The 22,271-nt window shown below is 50.2% G+C and overlaps 1 protein-coding gene across 4 annotated transcripts in view; it reads left to right on the forward strand.

The window, feature by feature from the left end:
- Positions 1-21,192, forward strand: part of COA1 (cytochrome c oxidase assembly factor 1) — a 452,120-nt gene extending 430,928 nt beyond the window's left edge. For all 4 annotated transcript variants that reach the window (XM_085607408.1, XM_085607407.1, XM_085607406.1 and 1 more), the window contains one exon: positions 20,990-21,192. In XM_085607408.1, the coding sequence (XP_085463534.1) occupies positions 20,990-21,116 (127 nt within the window). In that variant the 3' untranslated portion in view covers positions 21,117-21,192. The remainder of the gene's footprint in view (positions 1-20,989) is intronic.
- The last annotated feature ends 1,079 nt before the right edge of the window (positions 21,193-22,271 follow it).

Genomic DNA, 22,271 nt, shown 5'->3' on the forward strand with positions numbered 1-22,271 from the left:
ATTGTGGACACCCATATAAGGTTTTTATAAAATTGTTAACACCCATGTATGGCGTGTATAGATGTAAATCACAATTGTACAAATTGTATATTAGAGATGGGTATATTAAATGTATGTCTTTTTTGATTTTTAATGCCAACTTTTATGATTTGTCTAGATTCTTTATATTGTGGGAGACCATAATTAACTGTCCTGAAGAAGGTGGTCTTCTATTTTCTGTTTTCCACCGAAACGCGTCGACGCAACTTTAAAGTAAAGGAGACTATAGATCGGAATGACATCTGTTCTCCGGAAAATGCAAACACTAAGTATCTAGTGTAATGAGAATAGTTGATCTAGATCATTTGTCTTCCTTTGTTTTTTGATTAGAAAGCATCTTTCTTACTTGTGTTCTCCCAGTGTTTACAAATGACTCTTAGGATGAAATTGGTTTAATGTATTTTTACTGTATGTTTTTTATTGTAATTTCTTTATTTTCTAACTGTCCAGCAACTATAACATTGGGCGCAGATTTTATTGTCTTGTGATTGTTATAAAGAAATGTTTTATTATGTCATTGTTTCTAATAAAATATAGAAATTTTTAATTACGAGTCCACATGTGGTTAAGACAAGGGTGCTTGTTCTGGTGAGTGAATGGTTTGGTGTGGGTAAGAATTTTTTAGTTCACCTGATGATGTGCCAAATAGGGGAATTCTTCTCTTGACTTCACGACATTGAGCCAGACGCGAAATTGGTGGCGGTATTCCTCAACGCCACCAAGGCGTTCGACTCCCTGGAATGGGACTATCTGGCATTTGTGCCTGGGCGTATGGGCTTCCCTGCTCCATTCCTGGTGTGAATTCACTTACTATACACCGGCCTGCGGGCCAGCACACTGGTTAATGGCGTCAGGTCTTCCCCCTTTCCAATCGCCAGAGGCACCAGGCCGGGGTGCCCTCTGTCGCCCCTCCTCTTCGCCCTGGCGATTCAGCCCCTCGCGGCTAAAATCCATCAACACTACCACGACCATGCCCTCATATATTCCGAGAGACAAATTCTAATCTCCCTATATGCGTACGACTTTGCCCTTTATCTTCATAATCCGTAGGACAGCCTTAACCCTATCCTCCGGATGCTCATCCTCTTTGGACGCCTCTCTGGGATCAACATAAACTGGGGGAAATCTCAGATCTTTCCCCTTACAGATGCTACCCCCAAGGTTGCACCAGACTTCCCCCTCGCGTGGTCCGAGGACAAAGTCACCTATTTAGGTATAGTAATCACCTGTGACCGGAGCGCCTTGATGACAGCCAATTACGGGCGCACACTAAACCTCCTGACTGATACAATCGCCCGGTGGATCACCATGCCGCTTTCGATGGCAGGGAGGACTTCACTAATAAAGATGGTGATCTTGCCCAAACTGGTTTATCTATTCATTAATATCCCCTACGCCCCCAGTAGGCACTTCGTCAAAGCTTTAAAAACCCAACTCATTCACCTCACATGGGGAGGAAAACAACCCAGATTGCAATGGGACACACTTACTCGACCCTTTAGCGCCGGCGGTTTCGAAATTCCAAATCTGGAATTATATTTCAGCTGTGCGCAGGCCCACTATGCGGCGTATTGGCTGAGTCACCCTACATGCCTCACTTAGCGATTGAAGACAGTACATGACCCCAACCCCTAGCTCTGCCTATCTCAGCTCACCTGCTACCCTGAGACACCTTGCCTCGACCACCGTGGAATGTACAATCAATGCTTTATGAGATTTGGCCCGCCTTCGCCACGTAACTGTAATGTACTCCCCTCTATTACCCCTCCAGGGCAGACTCGATCTTCCTGTCATGCAGGAGGGTGGATTTTGCCAACTCCTCTGGAAACTCTCGATCCAGACTTGGGGAGAACTATACGTCAATGTCACATTTCGTACCAGTGAGGAATTCTTTGGCAACGTTCCACCCACCCTTCTAGAATGATTCCTCTATGTTTGACTGCGGCAGGACGTTCGGGCTTTAAGCCCTTGCTTTCCACTAGAGCCCCCAATCATGCCTCCACTGCATGCCCTGCTCCAGAAGTACACTCCTACGCACATATGTCACTGCTGTACTGCCACACCCAACCAGATTGCCCCTATGAACCCCCCCTCAGCCAGAACGCACTGGGAGGACGAACTCGACTGCCCCCTCACTGACAAACAGTGGTCCTTCTGCTGCCAGCAGACTGGGGGAATATCAGCCAGCAGCAGACTACGCATTATTCACTATAAGTACCTCCACTGGCTTTATTACACACCTGCATGACTGATGCGCCTTCACCTACGAGACACTGACCGCTGGGATTGTTGTGCAAGAGAGGGGGTGGACATTCGACACCTGGCTTGGGACTGTGCCCCCATCCGACGGTATTGATCAGAGGTGCTGGAGGCGCTTGGATAGATGACTGGGCAACACGTCCCTGAAGACCCACTTGTCACGATCCTGGGATTTACTGGGGCGCTGGCCACTCCGACTCTCCAATACATCTCCTTGGCACTCTTGCTAGCTAAACGACGAGTAACTTGTAAATGGGGCAGAGGGACGGCGTCCAAATTCAAAGACTGGTTGACTGATCTCATGTTCTGCCAAGATTAATTGCACACCTACGCTGAGCTGCTTCCGCCCTCCTCCCGCCCACGCAACATTTGGTCCCCTCTCAAGATGTACCTCCTAGCGCAAGCTGCCCCCAATGAGACTGATGTGGACACGCCGCCTGAGGGAAGATGACACTCTTATACGAGGCCCGGCCTGGCTTCCACTGGCCCCGATTATGTCTGAACTGTAGACCTCACACTGTTTGTACTAATGGGTATGTTGATGTCAGTCAATGCACTGTGCAAATGCTATTTCATCGCTGTTTGGCTATTAAGAACTGTCAGAACTGTCGCGCGACAAAGTTAGTTTGTTATGTTTCTTCTGTTTTATGTACAAAACTCAATAAAGAAATAAAAAAATAAATACAATTATTGAGAGAAAGAAGGGTGAAGAAGAAAGAATTAGCGTAAAAAAGAAAGAAACAGGAAAAAGGTAGTAATAAAGAGAATGAAAGAGGAGAAGTAAGCAAAATGTAAGAAAGAAGTGAAGAAGGGGAAAATGGAGGGAGAAGAGAAAAGTAGAGGTAGAAATGAGAAAAAAGAAAAATTTAGGGAAATATGGCAAGAGTTAAATAAAGACAAGAAGATAAAGAAAAGCAAAAGAAACTGAAAAAGAATGCTAAACAAAGAGAGGGAAAGAAAGAAAAGGGTAGGCAAATAAAGTAGTGTAAGAAGATAGGAATAAAGAGAGAAAGAAGGAAGAAGAAAGTAAAAACATGAGAGAGGAGAAAAATTGTGAATGGAGAGAAAGACATGAAAGCAAGGGAAAAAGAGAAGGAATGAGATGCAAGAAAGAAAGCTGAAAAAGAACTAAAGAAATAACTTTTCAGAAAAGGGTAGGCTGCATCATCCTGAACTGTCAGCTTTGAGCCTCACAGAAAAGGACATAGGCCCTCATTACGATGTCGGTCGGAGTTGCCTCCAAAGTCAGCTTCCAACAGCCAATCCATGTTGGAAAGGTCAAAATGGATTGGCTCTCAGAAACCGACATCATAATCTGGCGATGGAAACACCGTCCTTAAGGGATTATGAGGGCTTTCAGACTGGCTGATTGGCTCCTTGAGCCCGTCGGAACCACGTCGGATTCCCGGGACAGTTTCAACTCCGACTGGCGTCATCATAATACGGCGGTCGGACTTTAAACCTACCATGTAGGTTGGAGGCTTTCGTAATCAGGCCCTTTGTGTTTTAAATAGCTGCCTTATTGGGTGGGCAGCTAAAAAATTCAAGACTGCTGAAGGGCAATTATCAAGTGGGCGCTACGCAGTGGTAGCCTTCGAGCTACTAATAGCTTTTTCTCCTCCCATTCTGCCAAATCAAGAGGATCATTTCAAATTGCTCCAGGAGGAAGTTACAGCTCTCTTGGCCAAGGGAGCTATAGAGAGGTTCCCGGATTCAGGAGTAGGCAGTGGCTGTTATTCCCACTACTTTCTGATTCCAAAACAGGACAAAGGGTTGCAACCCATTTTTGATCTTTGAACTGTCAATCTCTTCCTCAAGAAGGAGAAGTTCAAGATACTCACTGTACACGGTCACTGCGGAGGGTACTTCACATCTTTGGGGCCCACTCAGGATATCGCATAAACTGGTCCAAATCCTAGATGTATGCGCTGTGGGGCACTCCTCCAGCCAGTCCAAGGGGCTACGAAATACCGGTGGCTCCACGTGGCCATTTTTGTCACTCCGGAGGTTGACCTCTTCTTTGAACGTAATCTCCTCGGGCCCCTCCACCGTTCAAATCAGACGTCTCGCATTGGCGCTCTCTCCCTCTCACTCTCCTAGGGAGTGCGTCCCTGTTCAAAATGCTTGCGCTTCCGCGTTTTCTGTATGCATTACAGAACACTCCCAACCCTGTCCCTGAGTCCTATTTCTCTCAGATCGATGGAGCACTTCGGGGATTACTATGGGAAGACCACACGCCGCGAATCGCTATGAACAAACTTACCATGGGCTGGTATGATGGGGGTATAGGGCTTCCAGACTTGCGTCTCTATTACCAAGCATCCCAAATGATCGATATTAATAGGTGGGTGTTCGGCCCCCATGATGACCCAAACTTCCGAACGGATCAGTGGCTCATGGGGAGGGACGGCTACAACAGAGCGCTGTACTCCAACCCTCGCAGGCTTCACCTAACCGGCCCCACTGCTCGCACGGTCGAAACGTGGCATGCGGTCACCAAACGACTAGGCTGGAATAAACGTCTAACAAAGGCAACACCGTTATGGGAACCCGACATATTGGGACAACTCAGTAGATGTCCGGGGTCTGACAAATGGGACAGTATTGGGATATCGACGGTGGGGGACATCTGGGGGAAAGGGAAACTAGCTACGTTCACGGAGCTTCAGACGAAGTACCAGCTGGCCCAAACTGAGACCTTCAGATACCTACAGATGCCGATAGACACCCCCCTTCCAGACTTCTCCCCTTTGGAAGATCTGTTATTACTGGATCCCATGGATCATAAGGCCATTTCACTTACATACAAGAAATTGGTTAACAATCGTGCAGATCCAATGCAAAAGTTGAGGGTTAGCTGGGAGAAAGACTTGGGTGATATAGAAGATGAGGACTGGCGGGACGCTCTGGCCTCCCCTCGCGAAGTGGCCATTCCAATGCGTATGAAACTCCTGCAGCTTAAGATTCTTCATAGGGTCTACTTCGACGCCAGACTCCTGTTTAGGATAGGTAGACATCCCGACCCGCTCGGTCTCCGACATTGCAATCAAGTAGGCACTTTTTTCCACATAATATGGGACTGCCCACACATTTAGGACTACTGGGTGAGGATTGCCTGTCATCTGGCGAGAGTCTGCAGCAAACCCCTCCCGCCATCTCCTCACCTATGCTTGCTTAATATTTGGGGGGCGACTGATCTTTCTCAGGCTGAGCAGACTTGGGCCTCGATGGGATTCGCCATCGCGAAACGAAACATCGCACAAAAATGGGGGGTGGAGGCGACCCCACCCCAGGGTGCCTGGGCACGAGATATGGATACAGCAATGATTGCTGAAAAATCGTTCTTTAAGGGCTGTGGCTGCCCCAAGAAGTGGGACCATAAATGGGGAAAGTGGAATAAATACAGGGGGGACATCTGTATCTCCCCAACGATGGAGCTGCGTAGGGAACGGACCAAACAGATGGCCCGACTGATAGCAGAGGTGGAGGCTTCTCCTCCGCATAATTAGTACTGAAGTGGCCCTCCGGCCCCTGTGTTTTTCTTTATCATGCTTTATATCTTGCTGTATTGTGCCATATTTAAAGCTTATTAGGGCATGACATTTCTCATGTGATGCGTAAAAGCTATTGGTGTATTTTCAAGGTGGATGTCAATTGGAGCTGTAGGATGGGGTGGGGAGCTATTCAATGCTATCTCTATATGTCATGTGCTGATACTATGTTGTTTGTTGGAAAACAATAAAAAGTAAAAAAAATAATAATAAGATACTCACTGTAGCTCAGGTTTTGTCTGCCCTAGACCAAGAAAACTGGATGGTAGTGTTGGACCTGCAGAATGCGTAATTTCACATCCTCATCCTGCCGAGCCATAGGCGTTACCTGTGGTTCAGGGTAGGCCGCAAGCACTCTCAGTTTATCGTGCTCCCCTTCGGCCATACCAGTGCCCCTTGGGTGTTCACAAAGGTGATAGCAGTGATTGCAGCTCTTCTGGACAGGTTAGGGGTGTCAGTCTTCCCCTACCTCGATGACTGACTGTTGAAGGCATCCTCTCCCCAGGCTGTTGTCTCCCACCTTCAGACTAAGGCGAACTTCCTACATTCGTTGGGGTTCTCTATAAACATGCTGAAGGCACACCTGACTCCTTCTCAGAAGCTCCCTTTCATTGGGGCTGTTCTGGACACCAAGCAGTTTCTGCCCTAACCTCACCGAGCAGCGAGTCCAGGATTTTCAGGTTATGATTCCGAGGTTTCAGCCTCTATCCTGGACTTCGGTGAGGCTGACTCTGAGGATGTTGGGCCTCATGGCCTCCTGCATCCTGTTGGTAAAGCCTGCCAGGTAGCGTATGTGGGCTCTGCAGTGGGACCTGAAGTTCCAGTGGGCACAGCACCAAGGAAATCTCACCGACATGGTCCAGATCTCTGAAGGAACTCCAAGAGATCTGTAGTGGTGGTTGATGAATAGTGATTGGGTCAACAGCAGACCCCTCTCCCTTCCTCAACCAGATCTCACAGTCGTGACAGATGCTACACTTCTGGGATGGGGCGGCCATCTGGGAGAGATGGAGATCAGGGGACACTGGTCTCTGGCGGAGTCGGGCTGCACATCAATTTGTTGGAGCTTTGAGCGATTCGATTGGTATTGAAGGCATTTCTTCGCTCTGTCAAGGGAAAGTTAGTGCAGGTGTTCACGGACAACACCACCGCCATGTGGTACTGCAACAAGCAGGGCGGGGTGGGGTCGTAGACCCTTTGTCGAGAGGACCTGCGTTTCTGGACATGGCTGGAACATTAGGGTACAACCCTGGTGGTTCAACACCTGGCAGGTTCTCTAAACACCAGAGCGGATGAACTCAGCCCGTCGATGACTTGCGGATCACGAATGGCGTCTCCAGTCGGAGGTGGCTCAAGGTCTCTTTCAGCACTGGGGAGTTTCTTGGTTAAGTCTCTTCACCTCCAAAGAGAACAGGCAGTGTCAGCAATACTGCGCGTTGGAGTTTCCAAGGTGGCTATCGCTCAACGCCGCCTTTCGTTGTGAATGAAGCACACGCTTGCTGTATGCCTTTCGGCCCATACCCCTCCTGCCCAGGGTTCTGAAGAAGATCAGGAGTGACGGGGTCCAAGTCAGTCTTGTGGCTCCGCACTGGGCAAAGAGAGGCTGGTATCCAGAGCTTCTGAAAATGAGCATCGATCCTCCGATTAGGCTGCCCCTTCGGTAGGATCTTCCATCACAGCAGCAGGGAAGGGTCTCCCACCCGAACCTGTCAACTCTGCGCCTCCATGCTTAGAGATTGAGCGGTGACAGTTGATGGCTTTTGACCTTCCTCCTAAGGTATGCAACGTTATTTTGGCAGCTAGGCGGCCCTCCACTAAAACGGTATACGCCTGCCGGTGGCAGAAATGTGTATATACTGTACAAAAAGATCTATTGACCCTCTTTCTGCTTCTCTTTCCACTGTTCTTCTATTCATTCTAACCCTTGCCCATCAGGGCCCTGAGTTGAGAACTCTCAAGGGTTATCTTTCTGCTCTATCTACATTTTTGCAGCTGCCAGACCAACCTTCTCTCTTTAGGTCTCCAATTGTAAATCGGTTTTTGAAGAGGCTGGCACACTTGTTTCTGCCCACACCCTTTGTTGTGCTGCAGTGGGAACTTAATTTGGCCCTCACTTTTCTTATGTGTGCTCCCTTCAAGCCTATGCACAACTGTCCCCACCAGCTGCTTACCATCAAGACAGCCTTTCTGGTGGTGATAACATCTGCTCTGAGGGTGAAAACGTTGCAGGCGCCATCTTGCACGCTTCCAGGTTAGGTTGGACAGACCATTTTTTGGTTTCTATGTCTCTTTACGATGTCACTCCTGCTCGGACTGAGGGCCAGTCTTCCACTTGGAAACGGCCGTGGCACAAACTAAATTGGGATCATCTGGATGCTTGCCTTTTGGTTACTTGCCCGAATCTAGCTGAAGATTCCAACGAAGCATACAGAGCATTCTTGCAGTGGATAGAGCACCTACTAGACAGCTTAATCCCTATGAAGCGCTCAGCCAATCGCAAAACCAAATCACGACCATGGTTCAAGACTGAACTCGCTGATGCATAAGGGGTGCAAGAGATTAGAACGGATATGGAGAAGAGACTTTTGCTCCATGGCCAAGCCAACTATCGGGCAGCAATCAAAAGCTACCATAAGGCCATATATCAGGCACGTGCAGTTTTTATCTCCGACCAAATACGTGAGAGTACTAATCCCTCTAAGAGTACATTCTCTATTCTTGCCAGTCTGCAATCTAAACAAACCACAGCTGGGTCAATCATTAAGTCCAATAAACAGTGTGAGGACCTTGCCCTCTTTTTTGTGGAAAAGGTGGACGCCATCTATCGGTCCTTCCTGACCACCTATAGCATCCCGCAGGAGCCACGCCGTTGTCAATAGGCTAACACCCTCCATACTCTTCCGCCTATCACGGCTGATCAACTTTCTGCTCTTTGCTATAAGATCAAGTCAGGATCCCCTGCCAACCCACTTAAACCTGACCAATTTAAGAAAGTGCTGTCGACAATTTTACCGCCCCTGAATCAGTTGATAAATGGTTCCCTCAGAACAGCTGTGGTGCCCAGGGCCTGGAAACAGGCTAAAGTGATTCCTCTACTTAAGAAATCTACCCTTGACCCAGCCAGACCAGTGAACTACTGCCCTATTTCCTTGCTTCCATGGGCAGTTAAGATCACAGAGGCCTATGTGAACTCCGTTCTATCGGACTATCTGACCGCTAATAACCTTCTGGATCCCTCTCAGAATGGTTTTAGGCCGGGTCATAGCACGGAGTCAGCACTCTTAGCAGTTACAGAACACCTCTGGTCAGCTGTCGATGAGGGTCGAACGTCGGCGCTGATTTTGTTAGATCTGAGCGCCGCGTTCGACACGGTGTCGCATGACATACTGCTGCGACGCTTTGCGGAGATTGGAATTATGGGCTCGGCTTTGGAGTGGCTGGGTTCATTTCTTCATGAGAGGTCATTCACGGTTATTGCCCCCCCCCCGTTTGCCTCTGGCAAACATCTAGTTAAACAAGGGGTGCCTCAGGGCTCCTCCCTTAGTCCCCTATTGTTTAATATTTATGTTCAACCTTTAGCGGCAGTTGCCAGCAATAGGGGTCTGACCATGGTCTCCTACGCTGATGATACTTAGTTGGTGGTGGCACTCTCTAATAACACCGAGCGGGACGCCCTCAAGTTTCAGGGCGACCTTGCGGCAGTGGACGAGTGGATGAACAGCAACTGCCTCCAACTGAACTCTAACAAATCAGAGGTATTGTTAGTGGGTAGGGACCATGGTTGGTGGAGTGATCTCTGGTGGCCAACCAGTCTCGGTAAACCCCCGTCCCCCAAACAGGTAGTAAAAAACCTTGGGGCATGGCTTGACTCTTCCTTAAATTATCGAGTCCAAACAAAAAAAACCAGCCGGGACATGTTTTGGACTCCTCCAGGGGCTCAGACCCCTGTTGGGCCTTTTCGATGCCTCAACGCGTCAGGTCATCATTCAGGCGACGGTTTTGTCAAGACTCGACTATGCCTGCTCCCTTTATTTAGGGTCCAACAAGGCGGAGGTCTTGAGGTTGCAAAGGGCACAGAATGCAGCCGCTAGAACACCCTTAGGTCTTCGCAAATTCTGCTCCGTGTCTAATGCTATTCGCCGTCTGCACTGGTTACCGGTGGCCAGATGCATTGAATTCAAAACCTTATGCATCACTTTCAAGGTTTTGAAGCTGGCCACGCCTCCTATTCTGGCTGATCTCCTGTTGCCTTATGCCCCCACGTGATGTCTCCGCTCACAGGGTCAGCATTTGGTGGTGGTTCCCCGGCCCCGCAGAGCCCGGGCTGGAGGCTGCTCTTTTCGTTACAGAGCCGCCACACTTTGGAACTCACTCCCTGTGCAGATCCGTAGCCTTGACAACTACTTTGCATTTAGAAAGGCCATCAAGACCTACCTTTTCCCTGCCCCCTAGTCTCCTGCATGCTCTCTGCTGTGTTTGCCTTTCCTGCATTAGCGCCGGGACGCCCCCTTGCTGGGGCAGCTGTCGCGCTTTACAAGCTAAGATAACATAACATAACATACATAATGTCTTTCCCAGACAAAGTGGTGCTTTGCATCCGTGCTTCATTTTTACTAAAGGTTGTGGCCCTATTCCATCTGGGTCAATCCATCACACTGGAAGAGGAGCTTCTCCACCGTCTGGACCCAAAAAGAGCATTGTCATTCTACCTTGACAGAACAAAAGAGTTCCAGGTGGACGACGAACTCTTTGTGGGGTGCATGGGAACTAAGAAGGGGCGGGCAGTGCAGAAAAGGACCATCTCTCGCTGGGTTGTTTTCTGCATTAAAATCTGCTATGCCCTGGCTAAGAAGCAGCCCCCTGGGGATTAAGGGCACATTCTACCAGGGAAAAGGCTACGACTATGGCCTTGGCTCGGGGGTCCTGGACATCTGTCAAGCAGCAACATGGGCATCCTTGCACTCGTTTGCCAAACACTATTGCCTGGCCAGTCAGGTCCGCAGGGACGGGAATTTTGCCCATTCGCTCCTGCAGGACTTCCTAGTGTAAGGTATTGGTCCGCAACCCACCGCCTGGATGGTATGACTTGGGTATTCAATTCAAAGGTAAGGAATCTGCAGCTAGAAATCTCTATCATATGAACAAGTTACTTACCTTTGGTAACGCATTATCTGGTAGAAACTCTGTCTAGATGCAGATTCCTTACAGCCCTACACATGCCTCCCCGCTTTGCGGACTGATTTTGTTATGGCTAGGGTTACTCCCCTTTTCAGGGCCCTAGATTTGCACACAACTACGTCAGTTACTTCGTGGCTCTGTGCTTCTGGCGTGGAAAAAACTAAAAGTACTTACGTCCGCGTGCCTGGGTGGCGCATATATAGGTGTTCGTGACATCATAACCGACGCTAACGGTGCCAACAACATCATGCGGAGCCGAATGGAGCCACCCTACAGCGTGCTCAAGGGGTATTGCTCGAGGAAAAGTTTCCAGATCCAGCCTGATGCCCGAGAAATTCTAAAGTAAGGAATCTGCAGCTAGATAAAGTCTCTACCAGATAATGCGTTACCAAAGGTAAGTAACTTGTTCAACAATGTTCAATTATACAATAAATGGTTCAGATATGACCCTTTATCCGACCTATTCAATCACATCTTTGAAACCTCGACCTGCGGGTAATCACTCCAATTAGTACAACATCTCCATGCTCATACGGTCCGTTGCACCTCTCGTCTTACGTTCACACACCAATCAATGTCCCTATCTCAGTTGTGCTATCGAGAACGTCTCACAACAAACATCACAAACTTTTAGCAGACAATTATAATACAGCGTTCTTCTACACTATTTAGTATTATCCTGGGATCATAGGCCACGTCGGACCTGATAACTTCAACTTAACACTTCACTGACACAACATTCAGAACATCTCCACTAGACAGAAAGCCATTCTCATACAACCCACAAGCTAAGTATAAGCCACTGCAACACACAACCCTATTTATACTTACTCCTCTGCCATTAGAACTTTCTCCCGAATTGGTGGAACTCCGCCGGTCTTCCAAGTTGGGACATGGACTCTAGGGACTGGGGCTAGTACTGGATTAGTTGAGGATAACATTTCTATCTCCCTCTACTTCAAGAACTAACCATCCTTGCTCTGCTAGCATCTGAGAAAGCTCTGAGCCCTTCAATCTTGTCTTCTTCTTGGGTCAATAAGTCTTGGTAGTTGCTTGAGAGGTAAAAAGGGAATTAACATCAATTTTAAATCACAATAACAGTGTAACTAATTTAGTCACTCAATTAGGCCAGAATTACTAAGTGACATTAAAGGGATTTATTACAAGCTCAGAAAGAAGCTGATATAAATGAGTCTCAGAAATATATTGTAAAAATACAGAATCACCAAAATAATTACAAATCTGCGTTTGAAATTCAGTCTAAACAATAGAAAACCTACAAGGAACTCAGATGCTGTGATGCAGTAAATGAAAAAGAGGATCTGAAGTTTACATTACAGAATTCGATCCTCCTGCCTAGTTATTAGTAAATCTAAATCTAATCTGGGAAGAACCCTAATTAAGCAGAGGAAACAAGGAAATGTGTCAGGATTATGGAGGCTTTAGTTCAAGTGCTCCAAGTCATAATATGTATTGCAAAAAGCCACACAATGAGGTATATAGCATAGAGGTCTGCACCTAATGACATCCTAAGGGTCTCTGCTTTCTAACAATACCACACCAATTAACACACAAAGCATTTAGGATAACCCATGTGATCATCTTCAGTACATTTCCAGCTTCCACAAAAGCAATTGGCAACTTTCTCCTTTTTTCCCACACCTTCAGATTGGAATATTTGATCGACCTTGAGCGTCCCCTTCTCCGACATAAGAACCTGTCTCCAACTTCATTAGTACGTTGTCTTCTTGTCACTATCACTACAATACACAATGACTTTCTCACTAGCCAATGAAGCCTTCGGTTTGCACCTGCAGAGGAGAGAACATGCAAGCAAGCAACTTTCACGATAAAGGTTAAACATTAAAATCCAAAAGCTTAAAGTCCTTGGTTACTATAACTTTAGCAAAACAGTTCATGTGCACTCGGCATTTGAATATATGTGCACCGCACGTATGGTCACTAATGCATACAGCAGCATGAATACTTTATAGGAACAGTCATGTTTACATATATAGTGACTTTTGACTACATGTTACATCTTAAAACATTTGTGTAGCTATTCGTGAGAAATACAATTTCATGAGGCATTTTAATGATTAGTATGCACGTTATGTGATTCTATTGTTCTACCATGGACCATTTCAGAAATACATTTGAAACTCCATTCTGTATTAATATTAGTAGACTACAATGAGTATAAACAGTGCTAACTGCACATCATCATTCTAAGTTTGTTCCGTGTAAAGGTGGAGCCAAAATTAAGCTGCTCCATATGTCAGACCCTGTTGGAAAGGCGTTCGCCGGTGGGGGGTTCGATACACGTCTTGCCCACCCCTTTGACCCACCTCTCCCAAGTAGGCCGAACCAGGCGCGCACACCCTGAGCTTACACTACGAACAGAGTAACACCACACGTATTCTTTGTAGGTCGATAGGTTCTTTTATCGAAGGTTTCAAGGGATCTTTATGATCCAAGGTGTAAGTAGTACATCAGCGGCACAAGAGACTACAAATCGGTGGTAGGGGAATGGGGGTAGCTGGACAGTCTGTGAAGGTAGTGTCTCTGCAAAGTACCCTGCGGCTAGCTCACAATCCTCGAGCTGGAGGGTGTTGTTTCTCTGGGCGATCTCTTGCCAATTCGTCCTCGAGGGGAGAGCCGCGAGTCACTCAGCAGGCACAGGTAGTCGGAGTTCGGGAGCCGCGACCTCGTCAGCAGGGCTCAGGTGGTTCGAGGGTCGGGGCCGCGAGTCACTCAGCAGGCCCAGGTGGTTCGGAGTTCGGGAGCCGCGATCTCGTCAGCAGGGCTCAGATGGTTCAATGGCTGGGGGCCGCGAGTCACTCAGCAGGCCCAGGTGGTTCGGAGTTCGGGAGCCGCGATCTCGTCAGCAGGGCTCAGATGGTTCAATGGCTGGGGGCCGCGAGTCACTCAGCAGGCCCAGGTGGTTCGGTATTCGGGAGCCGCGACAGCGTCAGCAGGCTTCGATGGTTCCAGGTCTTCTCTGCCATTCGTTCCTCCGGCACCCCTTATTATACTCCCCCTGCCCTTTGAAGTCCGGAGTCCTCGCAGAGAGGGGCCTTGGGTGACTGAGGGGGTTCGGCGGGATTTCCTGCCGCTCGTTTTTTTGGTCTTTTCAGGTGGGTCTGGGAGGGACCCCAGACGCTCGGCAGGCGAGGCGCCTGCTCCCCAGGGGCCTGGTGGCCGATCGAGTCCTCCCGGGGGAAGGCGACCCGAGGTGTGACTGGGCTGGCGCCTCTGGGTCTGGCTCGGGGGTTCCCGCTCCCTCGGTCGGACATGCGTGGTAGGGTGTCGAGTCTGTCGGGGGCTCTGGCCGGCCCTCGGGTCTGTGTGGCTGGGGCGGCCGGAGTCGTAGATGCCGTGTCTTGGGGGTGGTTGTAGGTTGGCTGGATGATCGGGAGGGCACACGCCGTGAGGCCGGTCTCACACGCGTCCCCCCCAGCTGAAAGGCGTGGAGAACTACCCATCCACTGGGGGGTTCTCCTCGCCGAAGCGGAAGAACCGGGACAGGCCGTCGGCGTTGGCATGATCCGCCCCGGGGCGATGCTCGACAGTGAAGTCCATCCCTTGGAGGGAGATTGACCATCGTAATAGCTTGGGGTTCTCTCCCCTCATCTGCATCAGCCACCGCAGGGGCCGGTGGTCCGTCTGCACTCGGAAGTGGGTTCCGAACAAGTAGGGCCGTAGTTTCTTGAGGGCCCAGACTACGGCGTAGGTCTCTCGCTCTATGGTACTCCAACGCTGTTCTCGAGGCAGCAGCCTTCGGCTGATGAAGGCTATGGGTTGATCTATGCCCTTGTCGTTGAACTGCGAGAGGACGGCTCCGATGCCGTGTTCGGATGCGTCGGTCTGGACCACAAACTCTTGGGAGTAGTCGGGGGCCTTGAGTACTGGGGCGGTGCACATGGCGGTTTTCAAGGCGTCGAACGCCTGCTGGCACGGGGGGGTCCACTGCACCTTCTTCGGGAGCTTTTTGGAGGTCAACTCCGTGAGAGGCCCTGCGAGGCTACCATAGTTTTTAATGAACCTCCGGTAGTATCCTGTGAGGACCAGGAAGGCCCGGACTTCCGTCTGAGTGGTGGGGGGCTCCCAGGACTTGATGGCGTCGATCTTTGGTTGGAGGGGGGCGACCTGCCCGCTGCCCACCTGATGCCCCAGGTAGACCACGGAGCCTTGCCCGAGCTGGCATTTGCTGGCCTTCACTGTTAGGCCGGCTTGGCGCAGGGCCAGCAGTACTTGCCGGAGGTGCTGGAGATGCTCGTTCCATTGAGAGCTGAATACGGCTATGTCGTCAAGGTACGCTGCGCTGAACTCCTCGAGTCCGGCCAGGACCTTGTTTACCAACTGCTGGAAGGTGGCCGGGGCGTTTTTCATCCCGAATGGCATGACCCTGAAGCGGTAGTGTCCATCGGGCGTGGAGAAGGCGGAGCGTTCTTTTGCTCCCTCCGTGAGCGCAATCTGCCAGTAGCCGCAGGTCAGGTCGAAGGTGCTGAGGAAACGAGCGGCCCCAAGGCGGTCGATGAGCTCGTCGGCGCGGGGGATAGGATGAGCGTCCGCTCGGGTGACCGCATTGAGCCCCCGGTAGTCCACACAGAATCTTAGTTCGGGGGCGACCCCAGGGGCGGCCGCTTTCGGGACCAGGACTACCGGGCTGGCCCAGGGGCTATCGAAGGGTTCGATCACTCCAAGGGTTAACATCTTCTGTACTTCGGTCTTGATGCAGGTGCGGACCCGGTCAGGCACCCGGTAGGCTCGGTGTCTCACAGGTGGGCTGTCGCCGGTGTCCACGTCGTGGACACACCAGTCGGTGACTCTTGGGATGAGGGAGAAGAGGTCTGCGAATTGTCTGAGCAGCTGGTGACAGTCGTCGGACTGTTGGGGAGTGAGGGTGGTCGACAGTTTCACTCCCTCCACGGAACCATCCAGTTCTTTAGCGCACAGGGGGTCGGGCAGGGGTTCAGTGTCTTCTTCCGCCCCATCATCGGTGGCCAGTAGCAAACTCAACTCCGTTCTCACAACGTGGGGCTTGAGACGGTTCACGTGGAGAACCCGGAGGGGGTTCCGTGGGGACTGTACATCGATCAGGTACGTGACCTGACTCTTTCGCTCGATCACCTTGAAGGGGCCAGTCCATTTGTCCTGTAGGGCGCAGGGTTTCACCGGGGCCATGACCCAAACCTGCTGGCCCGGCTGGAACTCGACCAGAGTTGCGTTCTGGTCATACCAGCGCTTCATTTCTTCTTGGCTGGCCTCGAGGTTAGCCTCTGCGAGTTCTCTGAACTTCCGGGTCTGGTTGCGGAGCGCCAGGATGTAGCGGAACACATCAGGGGGGGGTCCCCCGGTGGCTTGTCTCCCAGCCCTCTTTGACCAGGCTCAGGGACCCCCGGACGGGGTGTCCGTATAGTAGTTCGAATGGGCTGAACCCCAGGGACTTTTGGGGAACTTCCCGGTACGCGAACAGGAGGCAAGGGAGGAGGACGTCCCATCTTCGGCGCAGGGGCTCCTCGAGGCCCAGGATCATCCCCTTCAGGGTTCGGTTGAAGCGTTCCACCAGGCCGTTGCCCTGGAGGTGGTAGGGGGTCGTGAACTTATATGTTACTCCGCACTGCTGCCACAGGGACTTCATGTAGCGGGATATGAAGTTTGTGCCGCGATCACTCACAACCTCGCGAGGGAATCAGACACGGGAGAAGATCCCCATGAGAGCCCGGCCCACCACGGGAGCCGTCACGGTGCGGAGGGGAATGGCCTCGGGGTAGCGGGTGGCATGGTCCACCAGGACGAGGATGAATCTGTGGCCCTGGGCGGTCTTCGGATCCAAGGGTCCCACGATGTCGATGCCGACCCGCTCAAACGGGGTACTCACAACGGGAAAGGGTTGTAATGGAGCCTTGCGCTTTCCGCCACTTTTCCCACTGTCCTGGCACGTGAGGCAGGATTTACAGTGGACTTCTACATTTGCTCGCATCTTGGGCCAATAGAAGTGGGTAACTAATCGCTGATATGTTTTTTCTTGGCCTAAGTGTCCTGCCAAGGGTACATCGGGGGCCAGGCCCAGGAGGAGGCTTCGGAAGCGCAGGGGTACTACCAGTACTTGGGCTGCGCCTAGCTCGGCTGACTTTTGTTCACTGTATAGGAGGCCATTGTCCCAATAGACCCAGTGGTTTCCGGTCCGGTCACCGGCGGTCTGTGCTTCGGCTTGTTGTCGGAGTCCCACGAGGGAAGGGCAGGTGGCCTGTTCCTGGCAGAACTCTTCCCGGGAGGGACCTCCCTCACAGCGCCATTGGGCCATCTCGGGCAGTTCTCCGAGCTCAGTCAGTGCCTCAGGGGCGGAAGGTTCCGGCCCTTCTCCCGGGTTAATGTCTTCTTCTCCTTCCGAAGGAGGGTTGTCCGTTTCTGGTAGGGTGTCCCGTTTCTCGGGGACCATGTTCGGTGGGAGGGCCTCCCCGCCCTCGGAGAGGGGCAATCGCGCGGTCATGGAGCGCGTGGTGGCGCAGACCCATTCGGGTAGGCCCATCATCTCGAGATGGGCTCTTCGTTCCACTTGCCCCCACGGGGAACTCTCAAGGTCGTTGCCCAGGAGGCAGTCTACGGGCTGTGATGTTCGGACGGCTACCTTCAATTCTCCGGAGACTCCTCCCCACTCGAAAGGCACCAGAGCCATCTGGCAGAGGCTCTCGGAATTGTCGGAGGATATGACCGGACAGAGGGCACCGGGTAGGATCTGGTCTTCAGAGATTAGGTTGCGGTGGACCGCGGTGACACTTGCCCCGGTATCGCGGAGGCCCTCGACTCGGTGGCCGTTGATGGTCACCTGCTGTCGGTACTTCTTCGTGTTGGCGGGCAAGGGTGTCCCGGGGACCATTTCTCGATCACCAAGGGAGACAAGGGCCATGGCAGCTGGTTCCCACTCTTCGGAGTCCTCCATCTCTTCCCCCAGGGCCACGGAGGCCATATGCCGGGCCGGGGGGTTGGTCGTTGCGGTTCGTTGATACTGGGGACACTGGGGGACACTGGGGGTCATTGGCGTAGTGTCCGGGCTGTTGGCAGCGGAAGCAGGTGATCCTGGTTCGTGGCCCTAGCCGCCCCGGGGCTCCGGTGCTGGCTGGGGACGGGGCTGGACCTGCTGCTGGTGGGCTGCTGGAAGGGCTGTGCGGGGGCCCCCCTGGGAAGGCTCTCGGTCGGCCGTGGTTCCCTCCGCCCCTCTGGCGGGGGGGGGGTCCTTGACTGTGGCGACCGTAGTCACCCACGGGGCCTCGGGTGGCCCGGGTGTTCACCCAACGGTCAGCCTCGGCGGCCAGCTTTCGAGGGTCGGTGAGTTTACTGTCCAGGAGATGTTGGCGCAGTTCTACAAAGCAATTGGCCACTAAATGTTCCCAGGCGATCAGATCAAACAGCTCCTCGAAGGTGGAGACCTTGCTGCCCTTGATCCACCCGTCCAAGGCCCGGCTGTAAAAGTTCACGTATTCTACCCATGTGGTGCCCGGTATCTTTTTGCAATCTCGGAACCGTTGCCGGTACATCTCGGGGGTGAGTCCGTACCGGCCCACGAGGGCTTCTTTCATGTGGCTGTAGGAGTTCATGACCGTGGAGGGCAGATCCAGCAGGGTATCTCTTCCTTCGCTTAAGAACCGGCCCCATAGCCCAGCCCCCCAATCCTTCTGTGGGACTCGGTGAGAGGTCATGGCGACTTCGTAGGCCTTAAACCACTGCTGGATATCGTCATTTCTGTAATACTCCTTTACCACATCCTTGGGGATGTGGACCTTGGCCTCCACGGAGGGAGCGGATGGTGGATTCCCGGAAGGTCGTGACTCTTCGCTTTTAGCCCTCAACTCGATCTCTTTCAGGCTGCGTTCATGTTTCTTTTCGTCGTGCTCTCTTTGGCGTCTCTTTTCCTCGAGTTCCCCTTGTAGCCGTAGCTGCTCGACGGCTAACTTTTTCTCGGCCAGTTTTATTTCTCCCTCGATTTTCAGCTTGGCCAGTTCAAGTTCGTGGTTGCGGCCTCTCTCTCGGTCTGCTAGTTCCTCGGGGGACAGGTTCCCCTCTGGCCCGCTGTTTCTCACCGGGATGCTTTGTGATTCATGGGCGGAGTCTCCTTCCGTTTGGGTCGGGGGCGCCCCCGTCTCGACCCAGGTCTTCAATACTTTCTGGAAGTCTTCCTTTGTGCTTAATCCGGTGGTAGCGATTCCAAGGTCTTTGCAAAATTGTTTTAATTCTCTATGCGTATAATAGTCCAATTGATCCTCTCGGAACGTCGAGCTCATTTCGGTACCTGCGGCACCCAGGGAGGTTTCTCCTTCCATCTCTGTTTGGTAGTGCGTCAGTCGTTCACTGCACGCTCTCTTTCGGTGTCGGCTCGGATCCCACCGCTGCCACCAAATGTTGGAAAGGCGTTCGCCGGTGGGGGGTTCGATACACGTCTTGCCCACCCCTTTGACCCACCTCTCCCAAGTAGGCCGAACCAGGCGCGCACACCCTGAGCTTACACTACGAACAGAGTAACACCACACGTATTCTTTGTAGGTCGATAGGTTCTTTTATCGAAGGTTTCAAGGGATCTTTATGATCCAAGGTGTAAGTAGTACATCAGCGGCACAAGAGACTACAAATCGGTGGTAGGGGAATGGGGGTAGCGGGACAGTCTGTGAAGGTAGTGTCTCTGCAAAGTACCCTGCGGATAACTCACAATCCTCAAGCTGGAGGGTGTTGTTTCTCTGGGCGATCTCTTGCCAATTCGTCCTCGAGGGGAGAGCCGCGAGTCACTCAGCAGGCACAGGTAGTCGGAGTTCGGGAGCCGCGACCTCGTCAGCAGGGCTCAGGTGGTTCGAGGGTCGGGGCCGCGAGTCACTCAGCAGGCCCAGGTGGTTCGGAGTTCGGGAGCCGCGATCTCGTCAGCAGGGCTCAGATGGTTCAATGGCTGGGGGCCGCGAGTCATTCAGCAGTCTGCAATGGGGAGAGGGAATTTAATATTCTTTCAATGGAAAGTGCCCGGATAAAACTGCAATAGTTAACTTTGATGCAACTATTATCTTTATGCTAGTGAAATAGAATGTTTTCCTTCTTCCAATGATAGGTTCGAGTCAGATGCAAATCTGGTTCTCAGGTTTTCCGTCCAAGTTAAGCAACATTTACATTATGTTGGTTTAATTATTTCAGGAATTTGGCATAACGATTATTACACAAAATTCCTGAAATGTCATCGTTACACCAAGCTGCGTAATTATGCTGCTGCTGCTGTTAATGGGTAAATTATAGTGCAGTGGTTCAGGGACAACGCAAAGAACAGTGACTGTTGTTTTGCGGCAATTATGTTTTTCTTGCCATATCGGCAGGGCAAAATGCTTCCTCATGTCAAAAAAAACTGACAGGACATATGTTACGCTAACATTTAGAACTAATTGACAGATTTTCGTTTCATGTAATTATGCTTAATTTTGCTAAATTTTCCAAACATTTCACACAACTATGCAAAACCAAATTACACAATTTTCACACACCCCTAGAAAGTACACTTCACCAGTAATAGATAATGAAAGTAATATAAACTCGACAAGTTGAACTATCAGGCAAACTAGACATCTTATACATTGTGGCAAATGATTAAACATGCCAAACAATACATATTTTAACGCATGTTGCAGTTACTTTAAAATACTACCATCTACCCCCAAGCATAATTGCTTCCTAACATGTATATTATGAATATTATGATGTATACTAAACAATCTTGTTAATTAATGACAATCCCTGCATTAAGAAATTCAGTAAGAACCAATTGCTATATCAACCGAATATTAATTTCAAATAAATTACAAATGCAGGCAGAATTCCTAAAAAGTGTTTACACCCACTATATTAGCTGTTAGTAGCAAATGTGAGATCACGACTGTGTGTTGTTTTAAAATTGAGCTGATATATTCTTCTCTTTTTGTTTGCATAAGATGGTGCCTCCAGGAAGTTGTTTTACATCTAAATGATGGGCAGCGTATTCCAGTGTATCTTCCAGATGTCAGCACTGAAAACATGGAGCAGGGCTATTTATTTGAAGATGTGAAGGACCGATCATAACAATGCCCTCACCACTGCAGCTGTTCATTTTTTTGGATTATTTCAGTAATAAAATAAACCTGTTTTTCTTCCTTAAGCCAACATTGTCAAAGTGTGATTGTTTATTAAGGGGTGCTTGAGTGTCACTGGATATGTTCATAAGTCTCTTTAAGCTACACTTCCTCCGGGAACAATCGATTTTCTTAGCACAGAGGATTTTTGTTCAATCGAATGCATATGATAAACAGTGATTTTTTTTTAAATATCACTTATCTTATACTTGTAATATTCTCTTAACATATTAATATATCATGGAGAAGGAAAAGCTGTTTGGTTTATTCACCAACAAATGACTCGTCTATGTTGCTGGATACAAACACAAAAATATTGCACGTCTCGCTCAAGGTCATAGCCTTGCACTCATCAGTATAATATCACGAACAGGTCCCGTAGTTTATGGCCAAACATCAGGACCAGACTGGGAACACAAACCGGCCCTGGCAATTGAGTCCGGCCGGCCGTAGGGGGGCGGGGAGGTAGACACTGCAGCTGCTTTTGTTACAGGAGGCCGATATTGCTACAAAACCAGCCCCCGGTAACAAAAGCAGCCCCCAGGGGGTCAAAAACTGCCCCCCACCCTGGTGACCCACGTGGAAATGCCCGGTGCCAATCCAGCCCTGCCATGCATGCTTCCATACATAAAGCAAATAGATCTCTGTAATGCAGAGAGAGGAGATGCTACTATTTTGCATATCTTTTCCATGAAATTCAATAAAGATCATTTGAAATATAAAAATGAAGATGGGAAAAGAAGCGTTTTTGAAAAAGCAGTGACGGCAGCGTAGAAGGATGTGCATCTGTGACCACGCATCAACCTCACTGGACCACATCATCTCATCACTGCCACAAGCACAGGATAGTTGATGTACAAATAGAAAAACAAAATGTTTAGGTTAGCCAACGAAAAAGGAAAATGAGGGGGTTTGACAAAAAATAAATTTACTCAACACAGCTTTTCTCCTCCTCATAGAGGTGACTTTCTTGATAAGTATGCACTTAAGAGGTACTCAAAAGTCGTTGCAGCTCAAAAACATGCGGGGTCTTTAGCAGTAGAGTACTGATAGAAGGATAGTTTCAGCTTTGCAAGACAGATAAAAACAAAAAACCCAACGAGAA

The sequence above is a fragment of the Triturus cristatus genome, chromosome 5_2 (genome assembly GCF_964204655.1).
Source record: "Triturus cristatus chromosome 5_2, aTriCri1.1, whole genome shotgun sequence".
Taxonomy (NCBI): Eukaryota; Metazoa; Chordata; class Amphibia; order Caudata; family Salamandridae; genus Triturus; species Triturus cristatus.